The sequence below is a fragment of the Brachypodium distachyon genome, chromosome 3, assembly GCF_000005505.3.
Source record: "Brachypodium distachyon strain Bd21 chromosome 3, Brachypodium_distachyon_v3.0, whole genome shotgun sequence".
In the NCBI taxonomy this organism is placed as follows: domain Eukaryota; kingdom Viridiplantae; phylum Streptophyta; class Magnoliopsida; order Poales; family Poaceae; genus Brachypodium; species Brachypodium distachyon.
The window spans coordinates 52,782,416-52,802,141 of NC_016133.3; the positions used below are offsets into that span (position 1 = coordinate 52,782,416).

Genomic DNA, 19,726 nt, shown 5'->3' on the forward strand with positions numbered 1-19,726 from the left:
CGCCAGCTTGTCGTGGTTGCCGCGCGCCAACGCCACCGCATGCCTAGCCTTGCGGAGGAGTTCTGCGAGCCGCACGATCTCCTTGGCCTTGGCCACGTTGTCCTCGCCCATCTTGACGAGCTCGCCCCGGGCGGTGGACAATTCGGACTCGAGACGGGCGCTCTTCTCCTTGGCGGAATTGAGCTCCATCTCTCGCCGCGCCGACACCGCTGCCGCATCCTCCGCGGCCTTGGCCTGCTCCTCCAGCTTCGTGCGCAGTGCCTGGAGCTAGGAGGAGTAGCTGCTGACAAGCTCGCTCTTCTCGTTGAGGCGAGTTTGGGCTGTCGCGAGCACCTCCTCATGCTCCTTGTTGGCCCTCTCCTGCGCCGCGGCCAACGAGTCCAGTACCTGCTGGAGCTCGGTGCGCTGGGCCTCCAGTTGCCAGTGGAGCTCCGCCTCGGAGATGACCGGTGTTGCGGCCTCATCCCTGGCCTGCCAAGCCAGGCGGGTCTCCTCCCTTAGCTGGGAGAGCTCCTGCCGCTCCCTCTCGACTTCCTGCCGCACTTCGCCCAGCTGACCCTTCGCAAGCTCGTGGTGCTCCCTCACCTTGTTGAACGAGGTGACGAACGCTAGTTGATGCTCCTTGATGGCGTCGAGGAATCGGTGCCCCTGATCGTAGATGGTTGGGTCCCAGGTGATTGGGTCCCAAGTCATCCCAGGCCGAAGTCTGGGCCGGAAGTAGCAGCGGACGAGGACGAGATTCCCGCCGCCATGGTCTGCCCGGAGGGAGCATCGTCCCCTTGCAGGGGAGCCGCCTGCTGCTCCCCAGCCACGTCTTCCTCCACACCCGTGCTAGTGGGTTGCGGGTCTGGTGGGGGGGCTGCGCCCCCGGCAGGAACCGCCTACTGCTGAGCGGCTGCGGGGTCCGCGCCACCGGCCTGCAGGACCGGGGACGCGCCATCGAGCCCTACTCCGGTAGCGGCGGTGGGTGCCACCACCGTTGTGTCTGGGGCGGCGGGGATCGGCGCGGGGGCCACCTCCGGCTCGTCCCTCAGCTCTGCGTCCTCGACTTCAGAGGTGAGGTCGATCACGGTGTCGTCCGCCCCCGTGGTGGGCGCATCGGGACCTGTAAAAAAAGAAATGTATGTACTTCAAACCAAATGAAGGTGCCCGGTGGCGAGCGCATGGGAGTTCTGGACAAGTACCTTGCGGGGCCGCCGTGCTTGTGGGGGGAGATTTGTCCCCCTCCGTCCCGGCTTCTGCTGCCGGGCTGTCCGTTGCAGGCCGGGTTTCTCCTGCAAGTCAAGGTAATCACACGGTCACGGGTCAATGTGCCGGAAGAGCGTGTACAATGGAATCAGGACGGGGGACCGTACCTGCCGCGGGCTCCTCCTCCTCTGGGACCGGGTCGGCGGCAGGCGTAAAGGCGGCGCTGCTAGCCTGCGTGCTGGCCTGGCTGGCACTGACACTGGCCCGCGTGCGCGGCTTCTTGCTAGGCGCGGCGGGTGTGGTGTCGGTTCTCCCCCTCTTGCCGGCTCCGACCGAAGCGTTGTCCCTGCAAAGCGTCAGCGAAGAAGCAAAGGAGTCAGGGCGAGCACAAACTTGTAAGTAGAAGGGGGGGGGGGGGAGAGGGTCAGCTTACTTTGAGGGGTTGAGCCTGAGCGAGTAGCCCCTGAAGATTCCCCGCTTGGGTGGGGCTGCGGACCCTCGTGGAGTTGCCGCAGCCCCGGTTGCCGGGGAAGCCTCCACGGCGCTTGCGGCCGATGCAGAGGTGGTCGCTGCCGTCGGCACCCTTGGTCGCCGCACCAGGGGCGCGTCGTCCTCGTCCTCCACCTCCGCCTCAGGGAGGACCGTTTGGGCCCTGGCCACGCGGCCAGCCTCGTCGCCGGAGGACTCGTCGCCGGGCCAGCTGGAGTCCGGTCCCCCCTCGCTCTCCTCAGTCGCTTGCTTCCCACGGGCTGCGGGTGGCGGAGACTGCGGGGCTCGAGCAGGGGAATCGGACATCAGCCCCCCTCGTTGCAGGGCGGGTCGCTGCTGACGATGTCGTGCAGCCCCGCGACGTCGGTGTGAAGGGATGGAGCCCCCGGGGGCAGATCCGTGAACGGGGCGTCCTCACCGGTGATTCCCTTCATCCATGCCCGGATCGCCTCCGGGCCCCGTGTACATCCACGCGGGACGAGACCGCAGCTATAGCGGCACGATGTGCCCGCTGATGTACGTGCGTGCCATGTTCAGATCAGTGAGCCCCGGTAGTCACAGGGCCTTGATCCTCTCGATGATGGGGAGGAGCTCCGCGTCGCGGCCGTAGCGGTCCCACCAACTGTCGTTGCTCGCCGGCAACTCGGTGGGTGCGTAGATGAAGTCGTCGGGCTCGTCCACGCGGACCCAACACCAGTCCGCGCGCCACTCCTTCTTGATCTTCTTCTCCGTCCGCATTATAAACTCCGATTTCATCTTGTCGCGGGCGCGGAACACCACCCCCGACGACATTGCGCCCGACTAGTCGACACGCGGGTAGAAGTAGTGCCGGAACAACGCCACTGACGGCATCACTCCGACAAACCCCTCGCAAAGGAACTGGAAAACGGCGAGGAGGAACAGACAAGTAGGGGGGAGCTGTGCCACTCGGAGCTGGTACGCCGCCATGAGAGCGTGGAGAAAGAGGGAGTACGGAGGTACCAACCCGGCAACGATGAAGCGGGCGAACACCCGGAAGTCGTTGTCCTAGTGGTCGGCGCCGGCGGGGAAGATGAGCGTCTCGCCGTACTCGTTGAACGAGGAGGCAACGGCGTGCCGAGTCTTGTCGATGCCTCGCCGTTGCAGCCAGGCTTGAAGAAGGCTAGCTTAGCCCTCATCTACCGGTTCCTCTAGTCCTTCTCCGAGAGAGGCTTCTTAGGAGCCTTCTCGCCCTTGTTAGCCGTGGAACTTTTGGAGCCCTTCCCTCTCTTGGGGGCTGTCGGCGCCATGAAGAATGTGGGCGGTGGTTAGCAGGATTCAGGGGCGCAAGGAGGAATGGGGGCGAAGAAGAGGGACTAGGGGGCTGTGTTTGCTCCTCAGCGCAGCGATGGGGTTTTATAGCACCCCGGCGCTGAGCAACGGTCGCATCCGCACCCTACGGGTGCGGTGGGGATAACTACGCTTCAAGAGGGGGAATGCGGGACGTGGCCTTAACAACCCGCGATTAAGGGGAGGTTAGGGCGGAAATCTCGCCCCCACCACTCTGCCCGTAACGGCGGAGTCCTTGGAGTAACGCATAAACGGGAACTTGAAACGACTCGGGACCCACGCGTCGGATAAGGGCGTAGCCCGGCAACCGACCAAGGGTGAAATCGCCCGGGAGCAGGCGTTGCCGGCCCACGCCCGGGGGCTACTATCGCACCAGTGGCACCCGAGGTACCACCGTTGCTTAACGCGTGGGTCGCCTCACTTGCCCCCGGCAAGGGCAGCACCCTGGGCAGCACCGCCCGAGCTGCCCGGGAAGTCATCGGCCTGGCAGGACTAGCCGGACTGCGGGGGTCACCCCGTAAGGCAACAAGAGAATCTCCGTCAGGGCGGCCCCCGGGAAGGTCACTTGCCAGGAGAGCGCTCCCTGGCGCAGGCACTTACCACAGGGTCGGTACCCAGCAGGCAGAGCATTGACACCACATGGCCACCTGGGCAGGCTCCCCGCGAGCAGGGCTGGTCAGGGCATGGAGTATGGCACAAGCAAGCATTAAATGCTCCGACAGAAGGGTGGTTCCTTGTCAAGTCAGCCCACAGTGAGTGGCTCTCAGTGAATCCAAGGCACGTATCGCCCAGGTACATGTTGGGTTCGTTGCATAGGAAACAAAAATTTTCCTACGAGAAGTGCGGAAGAAAAACCCAAGAATATATATACTAGATGTATGTAACGAGAGGGATCATGAACACCATACCCTCGTAGACCGCTAAGCGTTACGATCACGAGATCGTTGTTGGTGTAGTGGAACTTTCAATGAGATCAATCTCAGTGCCGAACGGACAGCACCTCCTTGGTATCCACACGTTCAGCTTCACGTTGTCTCCTCCTTCCTCGATCCAGCAAGCGAGAGGGAGAGGTAGACGAGATCCCGGCAGCACGACGGCGTGGTGACTATGGTGAATATTCTCACGGGCAGGGCTACGCCGTGCGCGTGAGAAGAGGAGGAGAGGAGGGCTCAGGGGAGAGAGATCCAACTGAAAGCTTGGGGTGTCTCTCTCCCTTGCCCCCCCCTTCTATTTATATAGGGGTAGAGGAGGCGTGGCCGGCCAGGACTATCCCGTGGCCAGGACTCTCATGCGGCCAGGACTCTCCCGCGGCCAGGACTCTCCTCCTGGCCGCATGGGCCCTGTGGGCTAGCCCCTCGGCCCATTAAGGCCAGGGTGCTCCCTCACAGGCCCATTTAGCCCAGGGATAGGTGGGCCTCAAGGTGGAACCCTCCGGATCCCTCCGGAACCTTCTAGAAGCTTCCCGGTCAAAACCGGGAAATATTCCAAACTTTCCAGAACCCTGAAAACAACTTTCCATATATAAATCTTTATCTCCGGAACATTCCGGAGCTCCTCGTTGCGTCTAGGATCCCATCCAAGACTCCGAATCATAATTCGATATCATCATCATTTATCTCATCTAACCCAAGCAACATGAAACGTTAAGTGTGTGACCCTACGGGTTCGAGAACATGTGGACATGATCAAATATCAATAACCAATAGCGGGACCTGGATGTCCATAATAGTTCCCACATATTCCACGAAGATCTCATCGGTTGAACCACTATGTCGAGGATTCAATTAATCCAGTATCCAATTCTCTTTGTCTCGCGATATATTACTTGCCCGAGATTTGATCGTCGGTATCGCCACACCTAGTTTAATCTCGTTACCGGCAAGTTCTCTTTACTCGTTCCGTAATATAATACCCCCGCAACTAAACACATTAGTCGCATGCTTGCAAGCTCATTAGGATGCTATATTACCGAGAGGGCCCAGAGATATCTCTCCGTCACAAGGAGTGACAAATCCCAGTCTTGATCCATACAACCCAACAAGCACCTTCTGGGATACCTGAAAAACACCTTTATGATCACCCAGTTACGAGATGACGGTTGATGCCCACAAAGTATTCTTCCGGTACTAGGGAGTGGCATTATCTCATGGTCTAAAGAAATAATACTTGACATAATAAAACATAAGCAACTTAAACTTAAGTGACACGATCAAAAGCTATGTTTAGGTTTGGGTCTGTCCATCACATCATTCTCCTAATGATATGACCTCGTTATTAAATGACAACACATGTCTATGGTTAGGAAACCTTAACCATCTTTAATCAACGAGCTAATCTAGTAGAGGCGTATTAGGGACACGGTATTTGTTTATTTATCCACACATGTATTTGAGTTTCCAATCAATACAATTATAGCATGGGCAATAAACATTTATCAAGAACAATGAAATATGATAATAACACATTTATTATTGCCTCTAGGGCATATTTCCAACAGTACAGTGCTTTGTGCCATGCATGCATGCCAGCGCAGCGAGGGGAAGCTGCCTAGGGTCTTTGCTCGACACTTGTCCCCCATGCACTGAGGCACCTGTGGTATCCCCTTGAGTATAAAAGGAGAACCAACTCCAACGGTCAAGGGGTTCGGTTCTTCCTACTTTTAGCCCAGAAATAGCAAGTAGCCACTTAGCAGAAAAGGAGAGAGCGCCCGGGGACTCCCCCGGCAATCTGTAAAGCACTTGTTCATTGGCTAATACAACCTCAGAAGCAGGACGTAGGGTTTTCCACCTCAGGGTGGCCCGAACCTGGGTAAACGGACTTGTGCCTCTTTGCACTTGACATTGACCTCGCCAGCGATCGCCGGAGCGATCCCCAACGCCCACTGCCAAACCTGAAAGGGCGTGCCTAGCATCCCCGGTGTCTAAGCCCCGGGCTACGACAGCCGGGGAGAAATCGGAGCCCTCCCTGCCAGCTCGCTCTGAGCCCGCCCTCTCTTCGACCTGTTGGGCAGCAGGGTCGACGGCCCGGCGTCGCGGGAGGAGGAAGCCATGGATTGAAAAACTAGATCTAGGGTTTGCTTCTCCGGTGAGAAGGTGCTGGTGCGAGGCTCGAGCGAAGCAAGGAAGTGCGGCGGAGAGCCAAGCGAGCGCGCGCGAGTTTGCGGCGGCGAGCTCGGTGGCTAAGAGCTAGGAACTGCGGCGGCAGAAGAACTTGGAGCTAGCAACAATGGCGGATTGCGCAAGGAGCAAAGGAGAGCGAGAGAGATGAGGAGTGCGAAGGGTTTTTTACCCTCGCCCCCTCTCTCTATTTATACCCGCGGCAAACTAATGGGGCGCGGATCTTCCACGCCCACAATCCCTGTGGCCAATGGGAAGAACGCGCACGATCATGGGGGCATTCAACCCCATTAACGTGCACGCGTTCAGAAACCGCGCGGCATGGCACAAAGAATCCCGTTGAATCCGGGAGGATAAGTATCCGCGTGGGAACCGAAATTCCCCTCTTAATGGCTCTGTCGGCTTTACTGTCCGATGGGATGACGCGCTCGCCTCAAAAAGGGTGCCGACAGTACTTCGGGTCTTATCTTCCCGTTACTTAAGCAGAGCTCAAAGTACGACCGACAGGTGGCACCTGTGTCGGCAGGAGTAGGTTTACTACTGTAGGCCACGGAGGAAAAAGGAATCTAGGCTCAAAACTGAATAAGCACGCCGATTCAATATGTTGGAATAACTTGGTCTCGGCTAAGAGAACTCGGGGCTGTTTCGGCATCCTCTTCGGCTAAGCCCTGGTAGGATTCGGTGGTTTGTTTATGGGAAACTGTCGTGGTCCGACATTCTTCCCTGCCGGACCGCAACAGCTTCGGGGACTAGTGTCGGGGGGGATGACCTCGGGTAGGATCATGACGACACGCTTTAGCCGAGAAGACGAAGGCAAAGTCGGCATAGTCGTGTATGCCGGCATCGTTAAGTCAAACTATTGCTAAGCCGGCATACCAAGTGTATGCCGGCACAACTATCTCGTCTTATAAGATTGCAGGATAAGGACGAATACTCTGATCTCGGCTAGCGCCGAGATGTCTCAACGGTCTTATCCTCACCGCGTGGCGCAAAGTAAAGCAGCGTTATCTTTATCACGGAAAAGCAGTCGCTGCTTACGTTGCGGGGCCAGGCGGCTGCGCAGAGAAGCACCGAAAGAGAATCTCTGACGGAAGCCGACAGATGACTGCTGTACTTGTTGCAGGGCGCCAGGGAAAAGTAAAGTTGCCTTGTACCCTGCGGCGCCACCCGGAGGGAACCAAGGCGCGTGCCTGGCGGGACCCAAAGAAGATAACGTTAGGTTCCGGTCTGCATGCCAGTGTGACATGGGCAGTCCATAAATAGAGCACTACCCCTCCCAGGAGAGGGATCTAAGACTTAGGCATCTAGGGTTTTCCCCTTCTTCTTCTTTTTCCTCAAGAATACAGCTCAACGAGCGTCATTGTAGAGCTCGTTATCTCGACTAATACAACAAAGCAGGAGTAGGAATCTTACTTCGGCAAGAGGGCTCTGAACCTGGGTAAATCTGTGTGTGCTTGTATATTCGTGCGTGTTTCACTTCACGTCCTCCCTCCTCCAGATCCTCCTTCGTCCATCGGCACCAAGATAAGCCATCCCATGACATCTGCCATGACACCACCACGACACAAAGAGATCGGCTGATTCACGTGTATGCATGAAAGACAAAATATGATGACTTCTAGATTCTTTAAAACTCGAACTTTAAAATATTTTATATCTTGATTTCAGGTGTATATATGATTTACAACTCATGATTATTATTAGCTTAATTTCAACGAGATTATTCCACATGGATATCACGATATGTTTTTCACTTGTTTTTCTTTAGAAGTTACAATCCGAGATATATGAAATTACAACCTCATTATTAACAACTTACCACATGTAAGTTTATTTGGTTAGTTTAAATGGATTAATAATGTGCATTTTAATTTTTGGGTATGCCATCCGTTTGTTTAGCATTATAAAATACAGGTGTAAGCTACTTATGCCAGGGAGGCGTTATACTATGGCTATTGTTATCAAGGGTCACTCGTCCTATAAAAGAAGTTAGAACTCCCCAGCTCAACAGATATTGTTATGGTCGTGACCTTTTTCTTACGAAATTAGGTGATAGCTCTCATGCATTACCGCCCGGTAATAAAGGCTCCAAAAACGTAATATAAGGCGGAGCCGAGGCCAGGACGTCATACAAAGTTGCATGACGATTAAAAAATATGCAATTTAATGATGAGTATTTATTTCCTAGGGGATGTGTCCAACCACTTTTCCTCCAAGAAGAACACTCCCACTCCATTGTTGACAATGAATGACCGATCATGGGAAAAAGATTGCCCGGCTCTAAAAACGTAAAATCTAAGGTCTTTTCATCGACAACTAAAATAGATATTCGGAATAGAGATATTCGTTGCGCAACCATAGATCCAGTGGCGGAGGACGAACTAAAATTTTGATGTGACGAAACTGATAACACGAAAGTGACAAGGTGTAAAGTAATAGTATGGCGGACACACTATGGCACAATATTTAATAAACATGACAAGAAATATAATTTGTGTGCAAACATGTCTAGATGAAAAAAAATTACTTGCTAAGTGAAAGTCTAAACAAAAGTTCACCACAAATTTATCAAATATATTATTAAAAAACCAATAACAAACAAAAAGGAGATTCGATTAACCACTGCATCTTCTAGCTTTCTATCCAGACACTGCTTGTATCCATGGCGATGGCTCACATGCATGTATACTAGGACTTGTCTACCCACGGCCAGATCGATCAAGGTATGGCAGAGGCCGTACCTCGCCATACTGGGCGCTCCGCCCCTGCATAGATCCATCCATTATCATGAATAGCCACTTTAAATTAGGGACTTCGTGGAACAACTTGGTATCCAGGAAATGCTAATGTTTATTTGCCTAGGATCCAAGTATGATTGGAGTACTGGACACAAGACACATGGTGGTTCATACTCGGAAACGCGAGCACCACATTAACAGTACGAGCCCAACAAGAAAGCAGGTGATGCCATCGTGGGATGTTGTAACGAGGCAACAATGAACCCTTCTTCTTCCCTCGCCTTTCTAGTGGATGAGCTTGCAATCCCAAACATAGCGGCGATAGGCAGACATGATAGAGGATAGTCGATAGAGGCGAGTAGAAAGACACCCTAAGGACATGGTGGTGGCCAACGTGTCATACGATCCGATGAAAGCTGGCATTACGTTCATAAAGTCTGTGATGGATCGTTTCACGTAAAATTAGAGGTGTCGATGCATTTGTCTAGCTTAAGGACTAACTTGACTCTCTTTTTTGACAGTTAGGACTAACTTGACTTATTTATACCAATATATTAAATTGGAGTTGGTAGTGATGGTACGGATGCACGGTAGTTTTTTTCATCATAATGACGAGGGATATGCCCTGAACGAGAAAAAAAACGTTTCGCTTAGCTATTGTCAATCCCTGCAAAAAGAAGCCCTCCCGCATCCGAGCCGCCCGCGGCACCCCCCGCGGCAGCGTCTCTCCCAGTCGCGCTGACGAGCCCCCCGTGGCACAGCGCTAGCGGCGTCTCTGGCTCCCTGCAACGCGACATGCTTATCCCTCCCCACGCGGCGGCGCGGATGAGCTCCTCGCGACACGGCGCCGGCGACTTTCCTCAGTTTCCTGCAATGCGACATGCCCATCGATCCCTCCCCACGCGGTGGCACGGACGAGCTTCCCGGTCCCCGCGGCATAGCGCCGACGACTTCTCTACATCGCGACATCCCCATCCCACCCCTTCCCACTGCGGTGGTGCTCCCTCCTGCGGCCCTCCTTCCGATGCTCCTCCCGTTACGCCCCAATCCGCCTCCTCCGGTCTCGCGTCCCGAGCACGACGAGCAGGCCGTTGCTAGCTAGCTTGCCAAAAATATCAATGCGTTCCAAAACCAAACGTTACTCGAAGAGGAGTCAGCGGTGGTGACGACGTCCATGGGAAGAGCAGCAGTCCGCGGCAGCGACCACTGTAGAAGGCGGCGGCGTTGTGGGCCACAGCAGGAGGCGGCAGCTGCGGGAAAGGAGGTGGCGGTGGCGGAGTCCGCTGGAGGAGGAGGAGGCGGCCACTTGAGGAGGAACCAGCGGCCAACGGGAGCCATGGAGTTTGAGATAAGTCACGGGTATGAGGAAATTGGGTAACGGGAAGAATACAGAAGGGAGAACGCCAGAACGGTTGCTGAACTGAACCAATTGAAAAGTTAAAATCTATACCAATATATTAAATTGGAGTTGGTGGTGGTACGAGTCGCCGAAATTATCTCTAATATGCCACCTAATATCACAGGTCTTGAATCCGTCCGTCTTCGTCCATTCTCAGCGCAAGCCCCCTCCTCTCGATCTCCCGCACGACACGAGTGCAAGTTTTCATCCTCCTCAGTCCCCACACGAAACGGATCTCCCGCACGAAAAAAATTATTCCGTAGCAAGGCACTCTCCTAGTTGGACGTAAGTTTTAATGTTTTCCTCCTTGCCTTCGTAGAGAAAATTTGGATGACTTTGTTGCCGCAGGCTCGAAAAATGATTACCAAAGATGACGTAGAGACACCGTAGATCAAGGCCGGAACGAGCCCACAACGCTTCAGCGGGCCGTTCCGGATCCCCAGATCCCCAACCGAGCCGCCGCCCTCATGGCCGCCGCCGCCGCCTCGCCGTCGACGGCGACGGTGTGGGCCTTCGCCGCCGCCACCTGCGTCAAGCTTCTGCTCGTCCCCACCTACCGCTCAACCGATTTCGACGTCCACCGCTACTGGCTCGCGCTCACCCACGCCCTCCCCGCCCGGCAGTGGTACGTCGACGCCTCTTCAGAATGGACGCTAGACTACCCGCCCTTCTTCGCCTACTTCTCCCGCCTCCTGTCTCTCGCGGCGCCCCTCGTCGACGCCTCCCTCGTCTCCCTCCCCGTGCCCGCCGCGCCGCACTCCTCACCCTACCTTCTCTACCTCCGCCTCACCGTCGCCTTCTCCGACCTCCTCCTCCTCGCGTCCGTCCTCCTCCTGGCGGTGGATGCTCGCCGGAGGCAGCGGCCGTTCCTTGCTCTCGTGCTCGTCCTGTGGTCGCCGGCCTTGCTCGCCGTGGACCACGTTCACTTCCAGTACAACGGGTTCCTGATGGGGCTGCTGTTGCTTTCGCTGCACTTCCTTGAACAGGGTAAGGATCTTGCCGGGGGAGTTGCGTTTGCTGCACTACTGTGCTCGAAGCACCTGTTCCTTGTGGCTGCACCGGTGTACTTCGTGTATTTGTTCCGGCATTATTGTTGTGGCCGGGGTGTGGTGAGGGGCCTGGGAAGGTTGGTTCTCATGGGTGCTGGAGTGGTTGCTATTTTTGCCATGGCATTTGCGCCTTTCATGTACTATGGGCAGGTGAGAAATCCATTTTGGAATTGGATGTTTTTTACGATCACTGTTGTTTAGATATTAGTTAGTCATCTGTAATCATCAGTTTCTAATATAAGTTGGAAAACAAGCTTAGGAGGAACCGAGAATAAGTGAGAACAAGAACTATGCTGGAGTCAATTCTAATCATTTACCATTGTCATTACCGTTGAATTCAGTATAAATTAGCAAAGTTTATGATCAAGTAGTGCCTTTATTGTTGTTGCTGGTTCGCAAACCGAACTGTATGATTTATGAATGGAACATAAGTCGATTAGGCCTGTCCCAGTGCCTCGTAACTTCTGTTCCAATTTTGGTAATAGCTATGGTGTGTAACGGAAGATGCTCTGATCTTGTTCTAGGAACAATCTCTGAACTAAATGTTATCTCTGTAGTCAAGACTGCGATCCATCTCTTTTACTAGATTTTGCTGGCTTCAGTCCTGCACATGGAACACATAGTCTATCCATTTTCTCAAATAATTAGAATTTACAATTCATACCACATGCATATACTCCGATCTCTTCACTCTTAAACACTATTATGTTTCCTAAAGTTCAACAGCGTGAGTTTAGTGCAACAACTACTTTTATTTCTATATATGCTAAGTTTAGTTTCATGAAGGCAATCACCCTAAGGTAAGTTTGTGTGTAACATATTCCTTTTTCACGCGAACAGTCATATCAATAATTTGTCATGAATTTGTCACAATTCTGGCCATTTGTGTTAGTGCTTGTTTGTACAAACCTTTGTAAACAAGGGATAGCAGCTGAAGGCTGAGAAAATGTCTCATAACTTTGGTTCAAGTTCTTTTAGTTGCTGCGGATCGGTATAACGAAGATACTCTTGTTGTGGTCTGCCAACAATCTTTGAACTAAATGATGTCTCTATAGTCAAGACAATGCTCCATCACTTTTCCTAACTTTTGCTAGCATTATTGATTTGTGCCAAATGCACAACTCATCCAATTCTGTCAAATAAATAGAATTCAAAATCTTCTTATGTTTGTGTTAATGTTCAGAGCTCTACACTCTTAAACGCCATTGTGTTGGCTTAGACTATATAAATTTATTGCAGATATTTGCTGTATATATTATTCTAAATTTGGTTTCATGAAGTATTTAACAGTAAACTTCATCATGTATATACTTTTCTGTAGCGTTTGCCACATAAGCAGTCATTACGAATATGTTTTCATGGATTCAGTTGACACCATGGTTCTTGTTGCTTTCGTAATTTTGCAGATGCAACAACTCTTTAGCCGATTGTTTCCTTTTGGTCGAGGCCTATTCCATGCTTACTGGGCCCCAAACTTTTGGGTATTTTATATAATACTTGACAAGATCCTTGCATATGTTCTTAGAAGACTAGGATTCAATATTGAGATACCTGAAGCATCGTTTACTAGGGGGCTTGTTGGTGATTCATCTCCTTTTGCAGTTCTTCCCAAGGTTCTCTCCTCGACTACCTTTTTTATCTTTACCCAAGGGAAGAATGATTGAATATATGATTTGATATGCTTTTTTTATTTGAATCTGATGGTTTGCAGGTCACCCCAATAACTACATTTTTATTGGTGATACTTGCTATGACTCCTTGTCTTGTGAAAGCGTTCTCTAACCCCCAACCAAAACACATAATTAGATGGGTGTCATATGCTTGTTCATGTGGATTTATGTTTGGATGGCATGTACATGAGAAGGCATCACTTCATTTTACTATACCACTTGCGCTAATTGCCATGGATAGCTTGGATGATGTCAGACATTATTTTTTGTTGTCAATAGGTATGTTTCTGCTACAGTTTACTCTTCCTCACATTTCAATGGCTTCTCAGTTCCAGTTGCAACATTGGCATTTTTTTTGTTGATTTCACTTTGTTTCATGCTATGTCAACAACTTTGGCAAAGTGTAGTCTGCCAGCGCCATCACATTTGGAAGCCCTTGAGCCCTCTGAACAATTGCCACATGTTTTGTTTTAAGCATTGACGTATGCACTGATGATCCTATTGTTTGTTTTCTGTAACTAACGTTCATTTGTTCAAACAAATTTATATGCAGTATCATGCTACTCTCTGTTCCCATTGCTGTTTGAGAACCAAGAATACCCGATAAAGGTGCTGCTACTGTTGACCTACAGTACTCTCATGTGGGTAGGTTTTTCATCCCATTTATCTGCAAACTCTGCTCGTGAAGAGAAGAAAGCAAATGCATCAGGAATCATAGTGAAGCAAAAATTCACTGGATGGATCAGTTTGTGGTATCTTTCAGGAGTGTTTGCAATAGAATTATGGTCTCAAGTATTTCATAACTATGTATTTGGCGATAGGCTTCCTTTCCTACCTCTCATGATGGTTTCAGTCTACTGTGGCGTTGGAATGATGTACTCATGGATGTGGCAACTATTGTGGATTGTCAGACACACTTAATATGATCTTCAGTAATCAATCTGATCATTCTTTCTTGCCCTTTACTGGTTGAGACCAATCTTGGTAACTCACCCCACTTGGCTGTGTCGTGGAATGAACTTCAAAACTGCGAGCTGCACTCTTATATGGTTGATACATTCAGTTTTTCAGCGGTGCGGAATTTTGGGGATGTATTCTTGTAATGTTGTACAGTAATTGTTTTATTTCTTTTTACAATGGAGCTGCTTCTATCTGCCCATTTTTCATGGGTTGAGTTTTTTGACTGACAGTTTGTATAACCTGATGTGTTGAGTGTGTGGTAAGCTGTTTTCCACTTTTACAGTACAGAACAACATATCATATACTATACATCTGTATTTTGCATTCGCAATATGGCTTGACTGTAAAATAGTGGAGAACTACATCTGCTTGCTGCCCTGGGCCGGGGAGGCGGGGGGCTTGTCAAATCGATGAGTGCACATGAATCTTTTTTGTCAAATCGATGAGTGCACATGAATCTTTTTATCAATGTTGAACGCAGAGCTTAGTTTGGAAGCACCTTCACTACAGTAGCATTTGCGTAATACTCTTTCCGTCCCTTATTAACTGTCGGAACTTTAGTACGTAGTACTGTTGTAATTTACTTGTACCTTGACATCAGTCGATCCAATTTCATTTAGGAAGGATTGCGTGCAAGGTGCAACTTTCCCAACCGTGATATCCTATAAAGATTATCAAAACGTAGACACTTCTGAACTTTTGGATCAACATAAACCATCATTGGAGTGACAAGCTGCACAGTTTCAAGTCTGGCGGTTTGCGACCAGAGTTACCTGCGAGCTGCGTTCTGTCATGCTCTCAGGCGAACGAGGGAAAAATGAGTACACAAGCCCAACTGAATTTGATAAAAGAGTTTGGAAGAACACTGAAAAAGAAAAATCCAACCAGAGTTCATCAGAGTTCGGAAGCCCAACCAACTAAAAAACCCCTAAATTTATTTTATCAGAGCCAGGTTTCGATCCTGGGACCTGTGGGTTATGGGCCCACCACGCTTCCGCTGCGCCACTCTGATTTTGTGATCATTCATGGGATATTTATTTATTTGGACAGTACTAATACCGTGGATACTCTGCCTCCCGCTCAGTTCAACATGGATCAGTTCTACTTCCAAGTATCCGACAGCATTCTCATATAAGCCTCGATCAAGCTTGCTGTCGGCGGCACAAAAGAAAAAGAGAAAGGAAAGTCAAAGTGAAACGCCGACTCCTTTTCCCCAACCTTGCGTAACGCCGATCACATATGTTGGTATGTTTACTGCTACTTCTAACATCCTCTGCTTTCCAGTTGTTAAAGAATGAAAAAGGACTCAATTTGCGCTTTGCCCTTTCGATCGGATTAGGATGGGCATGTTCTTGGTGAACAACAAAAGCTGTGCACACAAGTCTCGACTCTTTTCCCTTTCAGTCTTTCACCTGCAATCCATATATAACTTGCATGGACCAGCTACTCGGAATAAACCAGAGTCTAGTCAACCACGGCCACGGATTCTCCATACGGGTCCAAACGTATGAAAGCTCGTTCTGATGTGTGGCAGCATCTCAGCATTGATAGATGTCATGGGGAATTTGGTCGCATGAGACATCACCTGGATTTGTACCTACCCTCCCCTTCCAAGGAACCAGCACCATCAGTAGTAAACTCAGATGCAGATTTTTCGACTACGACCTTACCAATTTTGTTTTAATGTCGAAATGGTCATAGCACGTGTTATCTCTATTTATTTTGCCTATGTATATATGCTGGTACGTGTTACTCTCTGGAGTTGCATCAAGTAATTGACTACTCGGCGCTGGCCGGCTGCACGTCAGCAAATCACCTTCCATGAAGCTGTTGTCATGTCAGGTTAGGATAAGATACCAGGTCAGTAGTCAAGATTTGATTCAGATTAGCACTTTTGGATTATACTGAACACCGTGTCTAAACTTATTATCTTTTTTCAGGACGGTGCAACGTAAACACGTTCGGATCAATGTTGCGAAATTTGACTGCGATTTTGCAGGGTAAGCTACAAGGAAGCAAGGTACGGTGGAGCATTCAGGGTAAAACTATGGGAAAAAAAGCTCCAGCTTCTGTATCAGACCACCTTTTTCGCCTTATTGGATGGTACAGATCCAAAGAGAAAAAGGCAAGAGCAGATCGAGCTAGCAAGTAGCAGCAGCAGTCTTTCGCGTCTGTAGTATCATACGGACTGTTGAAGCGTTTGGTCCTTTTTCTTGACAATTCTCATCATGACACCATAGCGGGGGCTTGAGGAGATAGGGAAATCAAAAGTTGGCAGAGCAAACAAAGGCCGGCCGGCAACTTGCCCCTCACGTTCATCATGGCATGTCATCAGGGATGAGGTATCTAGCGAATGAGACGCGTGCATGAGAGGAGGGGTGGATTCCGGGAACAAGGATCTCATGAATCATGAAGCATGGAAGGAAGTCAGGAATCAGGAGATCCGAGCTCAAATTCAGCACCAAATTGCTCCCTTTCCTGCATCCTTCTCGATAGCAATAGGAATCCAAGGAGGAGCTGGACCTCCGAAAGGGCACAGCCTATATGGTATCCACCGCTCAAGAATTCACCTGGCATTCTGCGGCCAGTTAGGATAGCTTTTGCTAGTGCTTTCTTTTGCATTTTTTGCTATATCAGGTGCAGAATGTGTGGAACAACTGAACGACGATAGTTCTTCAGGCATGCCTCGTGTAGATTTGGAAAAGTCCACTTTTGGTGTGAGATACGGTGGTTTAGTACTTACTGTTTATACCTCACACCGGTTGTTGCAGACTTGCACATAAAAAGTCACCAGGGAGAACAGGTCCTACAGTAAAGAGCCTAATTAATCTGCCTTCCCAAATTTGCTTGTACGTACGTAGCATCATCGATAGCAACAATTTTGACCGTTAGTAGCACCGATAAACAATTCGCTACTCTCGATCATGCAACAGACGAAGATGTTTCATATCGCCTGTACTCTCAATCCCTAGGCAGCTTGCAGGCAACATGGGAGCCCATAATATAATCCCTATAGGAGACGGACTATAAGCTTGCAATTACAAAACTCCTGAACTCCTCCCGGTTCCATTGCCCCATGGATTAATCTAGAGCAACATGCGTTAGCCTACTTTTGTTTGTTCTCACATGCCTGAGACATCGTTCAGCCGTGATGAGATGTGATGGGTTTTACCGCTTTGCTTTTGCTAGTCTCCAGGGAGTTGCATGGAAGGACAAAGAACAAGGATGTAGTGTGTCTCAAGGCATCCCTAGCACCGTAACTTACGTGACTAGCTAGTTAGCTTATCCACCCGGCCCCAACCCCATTACCGAAGATTGTGTCACAAACTAATCGATTGAATTTTCTGCACAAAGGACAATGCACAAAATTACAAATCCTGAGGCACGCATCACCTCTGTATTAGTATAAGATATTTTTCTGTAGACCTAGACCGCCGACTCAACCTACGCCTAAAGATGATACTAAATTAATTAAGTACACATGCCGTAAAATCAGAGTTAACTTCTTTTGCGAGAAATTGTCAGAGTTAATACAAGTCTATGGCAACATATATATGCTCTGAAATTTACTAGCTTCGTGGTGATTCCATCCCTGTAGCTAGATCGACAAGAAGCAATACGACTATCCCGGCCTCCGTGCTTCTCGTTCCGCCAAGGCAATACATGCAGACACGATCGGATCTGGTCTGATCTGATCACGGTGAGCTCGATCGCTCTAACACGTACACGGGATAATTCCGTTCCTTACAAGGTTAATATCTCGACATACACATGCGTCGTGGCGTTAGTTACACGTGAGATTAATTTCATTAATTTGTACGTATTACGTATTAATGGCTCTTCGGTACAGTACAGTACGTTCTTCCACGCTCCCACCACCAGATCATGGACCTGAGAGTTAAAACACACTGTATAGACATAGTGTGCTCCAAAATTTGTTACCTATTTAATGGAGATGCGGACCGGCCGGATGGGATGAGAGGAGATGCTCAACAAGACAACAGTATCCACATGCTGTCGTTCCAACCAACGCGTACAATAGGGTCAGTGAAATTAATCGCTGCCGACGAGCTAATTAGCCATTGTGTTAACGGTCGATATAGAATATCTTGGAGCAAGCTCAGTTGATATATTTTCAAGAGCTGCATCTCCATGCATATGCTCATCAGATCATGGTGCATGTGAGGCAATTAATCGATTTATCGGGTAACAGGCGCATCTGTGTGTGCTACTAGAAGGGAATCGTAATATATCTTATCCGTACGTGATGCTTACTTGTATATAATCCCCATCTCCCAGGCCCCAACAACCTCTCTACATGACTGCATGTACATGTGCAAAAGAATTCGAATGGATTTTAATAATTCCAAGTCAAATTCCACATATATCCAATTATACCGTTCCTAACAACGCAACCAGACACCGCATTAAAAAACGCAAGTAGATACGTCTATGTATATATGTATACATACATATGTACACATACATATGTATACATACATATGTACAAATATATGTATGTGTATATACATATACATATGTATGTATGTATACATATATATACATATGTATATATGTAGTCGTACTATGCAAAATTATCCAGGTAGCTTATATGTACTATAGTGAGATGCGCGACGACTTGGTCAAAAAATAAAACAGAGAGATGCGCGACGAATTTCTGACACTAACCTAGCTGATCTCAACTCAACAGATTTTTCTTCTAGCATGGTTTGGGTAGTTTCTGGAAAATCAAAGGTGCACCCCAAAGCATGCATGCGCTGCATTCGGGTGGAAAAACATTTCTTTAAAATGTCAGGAAATTTTAAAAACAGTACAGATGTTAATTTTTGGTTCTTTTATGTGCTTGTATTTTTCTATATGGATAACAGATCAAGTACTCCAGATGTACTTGTGTCCATGAAAATTTACAAGCGTGTGGAAGATTCAAACACTTGCATATGCAATTGTTTTTGAAAAAAAAAACTCGACACTTGAAAAATATTAATTGGAAATCCCGGAGAACATGCATGCTCGAGCGGCCACTTCGCAATCATTTCCGGAAATTTTCCATTTTATACACCATTGGTACAGTGAAGCGTGGGGCCTAGCATGTTGATACGTGTCTGATAGAGTTCATAAATTCTCTATCATCAGATATACTCACTCCCCGAATTAACTGACAAATCCACGTCGGTTAATTTGGAACGGTTTTTTTTAAGGGGTGCGTGAGATATTAATTAGCTCGTACAGATCGAGCATATGTACCAGCAGCCCGTGCATTACGCACTGCACTGTCCTTTTTCTTTCGATCTAAATTATGACGCCCCTGTTATTTCTTTCACAAATTGACGCCAAAGTTACATGCATAAATGCATCTCCATAAAATGGATTGAAACGCAAGCAACTTCGTTGATCGACAGATACCCATGGACCCAACAGGTCTAGTAGAATATAAGCCGTGCATGCCTCGCTGATCCATGCATGCTGATTTTATTGTGTGCATTCATGGCAGAATCTATCGAGTTAGTTGTGCTTGAGCCAAAAAAAATTTGTCGGTGCGGTTACTTTGATCAGCTTGATCTTTCGATGCTTCGCAAAGTTCCGCAATAAAAAACTACAGTACTGGTATGATTATGACTTGATTATGTGGCGTTCTTTCGCCAGCTTCTCCCAGAAGAACAAAGAATGAGCCTACATAGCTTTTGTCGAGTAAAAGCGAGTACTTAAGTAAGCCCTAGCTACGTCGATTGTTCGACAAAGGGGCTAAGTCGATGCAACGAGGTGGCTTTTCTATTTACATTCGTCAAGC

At 49.2% G+C, this 19,726-nt stretch overlaps 2 protein-coding genes and 1 non-coding gene across 3 annotated transcripts; 1 reads left to right on the forward strand and 2 right to left on the reverse strand.

The window, feature by feature from the left end:
* Positions 1-267: 267 nt before the first annotated feature.
* On the reverse strand, positions 268-1,983 carry LOC106866420 (cell wall adhesin EAP1-like). The gene is made up of 5 exons (XM_014900583.1): positions 1,622-1,983; positions 1,356-1,534; positions 1,185-1,274; positions 918-1,105; positions 268-585 (listed from the first exon to the last, which is right to left on the reverse strand). The coding sequence occupies exons 1-5, from the start codon at positions 1,981-1,983 to the stop codon at positions 268-270; spliced, it is 1,137 nt and encodes a 378-aa protein (XP_014756069.1).
* Positions 1,984-10,614: 8,631 nt separating this feature from the next.
* LOC100828196 (probable dolichyl pyrophosphate Glc1Man9GlcNAc2 alpha-1,3-glucosyltransferase) lies at positions 10,615-14,248 on the forward strand. The gene is made up of 4 exons (XM_003570077.4): positions 10,615-11,437; positions 12,694-12,900; positions 12,999-13,236; positions 13,511-14,248. The coding sequence occupies exons 1-4, from the start codon at positions 10,706-10,708 to the stop codon at positions 13,876-13,878; spliced, it is 1,545 nt and encodes a 514-aa protein (XP_003570125.1). The 5' UTR covers positions 10,615-10,705; the 3' UTR covers positions 13,879-14,248.
* A 609-nt stretch (positions 14,249-14,857) lies between these two features.
* On the reverse strand, positions 14,858-14,929 carry TRNAM-CAU. Its single transcript has one exon. It is a non-coding gene; the product is annotated as a tRNA-Met (tRNA).
* Between the last annotated feature and the right edge of the window lie 4,797 nt (positions 14,930-19,726).

Coding starts and splice junctions, on each gene's coding strand:
- LOC106866420 (XM_014900583.1), bottom strand. CDS start 1,983: ATGTCCGATTCCCCTGCTCGAGCCCCGCAGTCTCCGCCACCCGCAGCC. Junction 1,275..1,355: donor GGAGGAGGAGCCCGCGGCAG/GTACGGTCCCCC, acceptor CTTGACTTGCAG/GAGAAACCCGGCCTGCAACG. Junction 1,106..1,184: donor AAGCACGGCGGCCCCGCAAG/GTACTTGTCCAG, acceptor CTTTTTTTACAG/GTCCCGATGCGCCCACCACG.
- LOC100828196 (XM_003570077.4), top strand. CDS start 10,706: ATGGCCGCCGCCGCCGCCTCGCCGTCGACGGCGACGGTGTGGGCCTTC. Junction 12,901..12,998: donor CTTTTGCAGTTCTTCCCAAG/GTTCTCTCCTCG, acceptor GATGGTTTGCAG/GTCACCCCAATAACTACATT. Junction 13,237..13,510: donor TTATTTTTTGTTGTCAATAG/GTATGTTTCTGC, acceptor ATTTATATGCAG/TATCATGCTACTCTCTGTTC.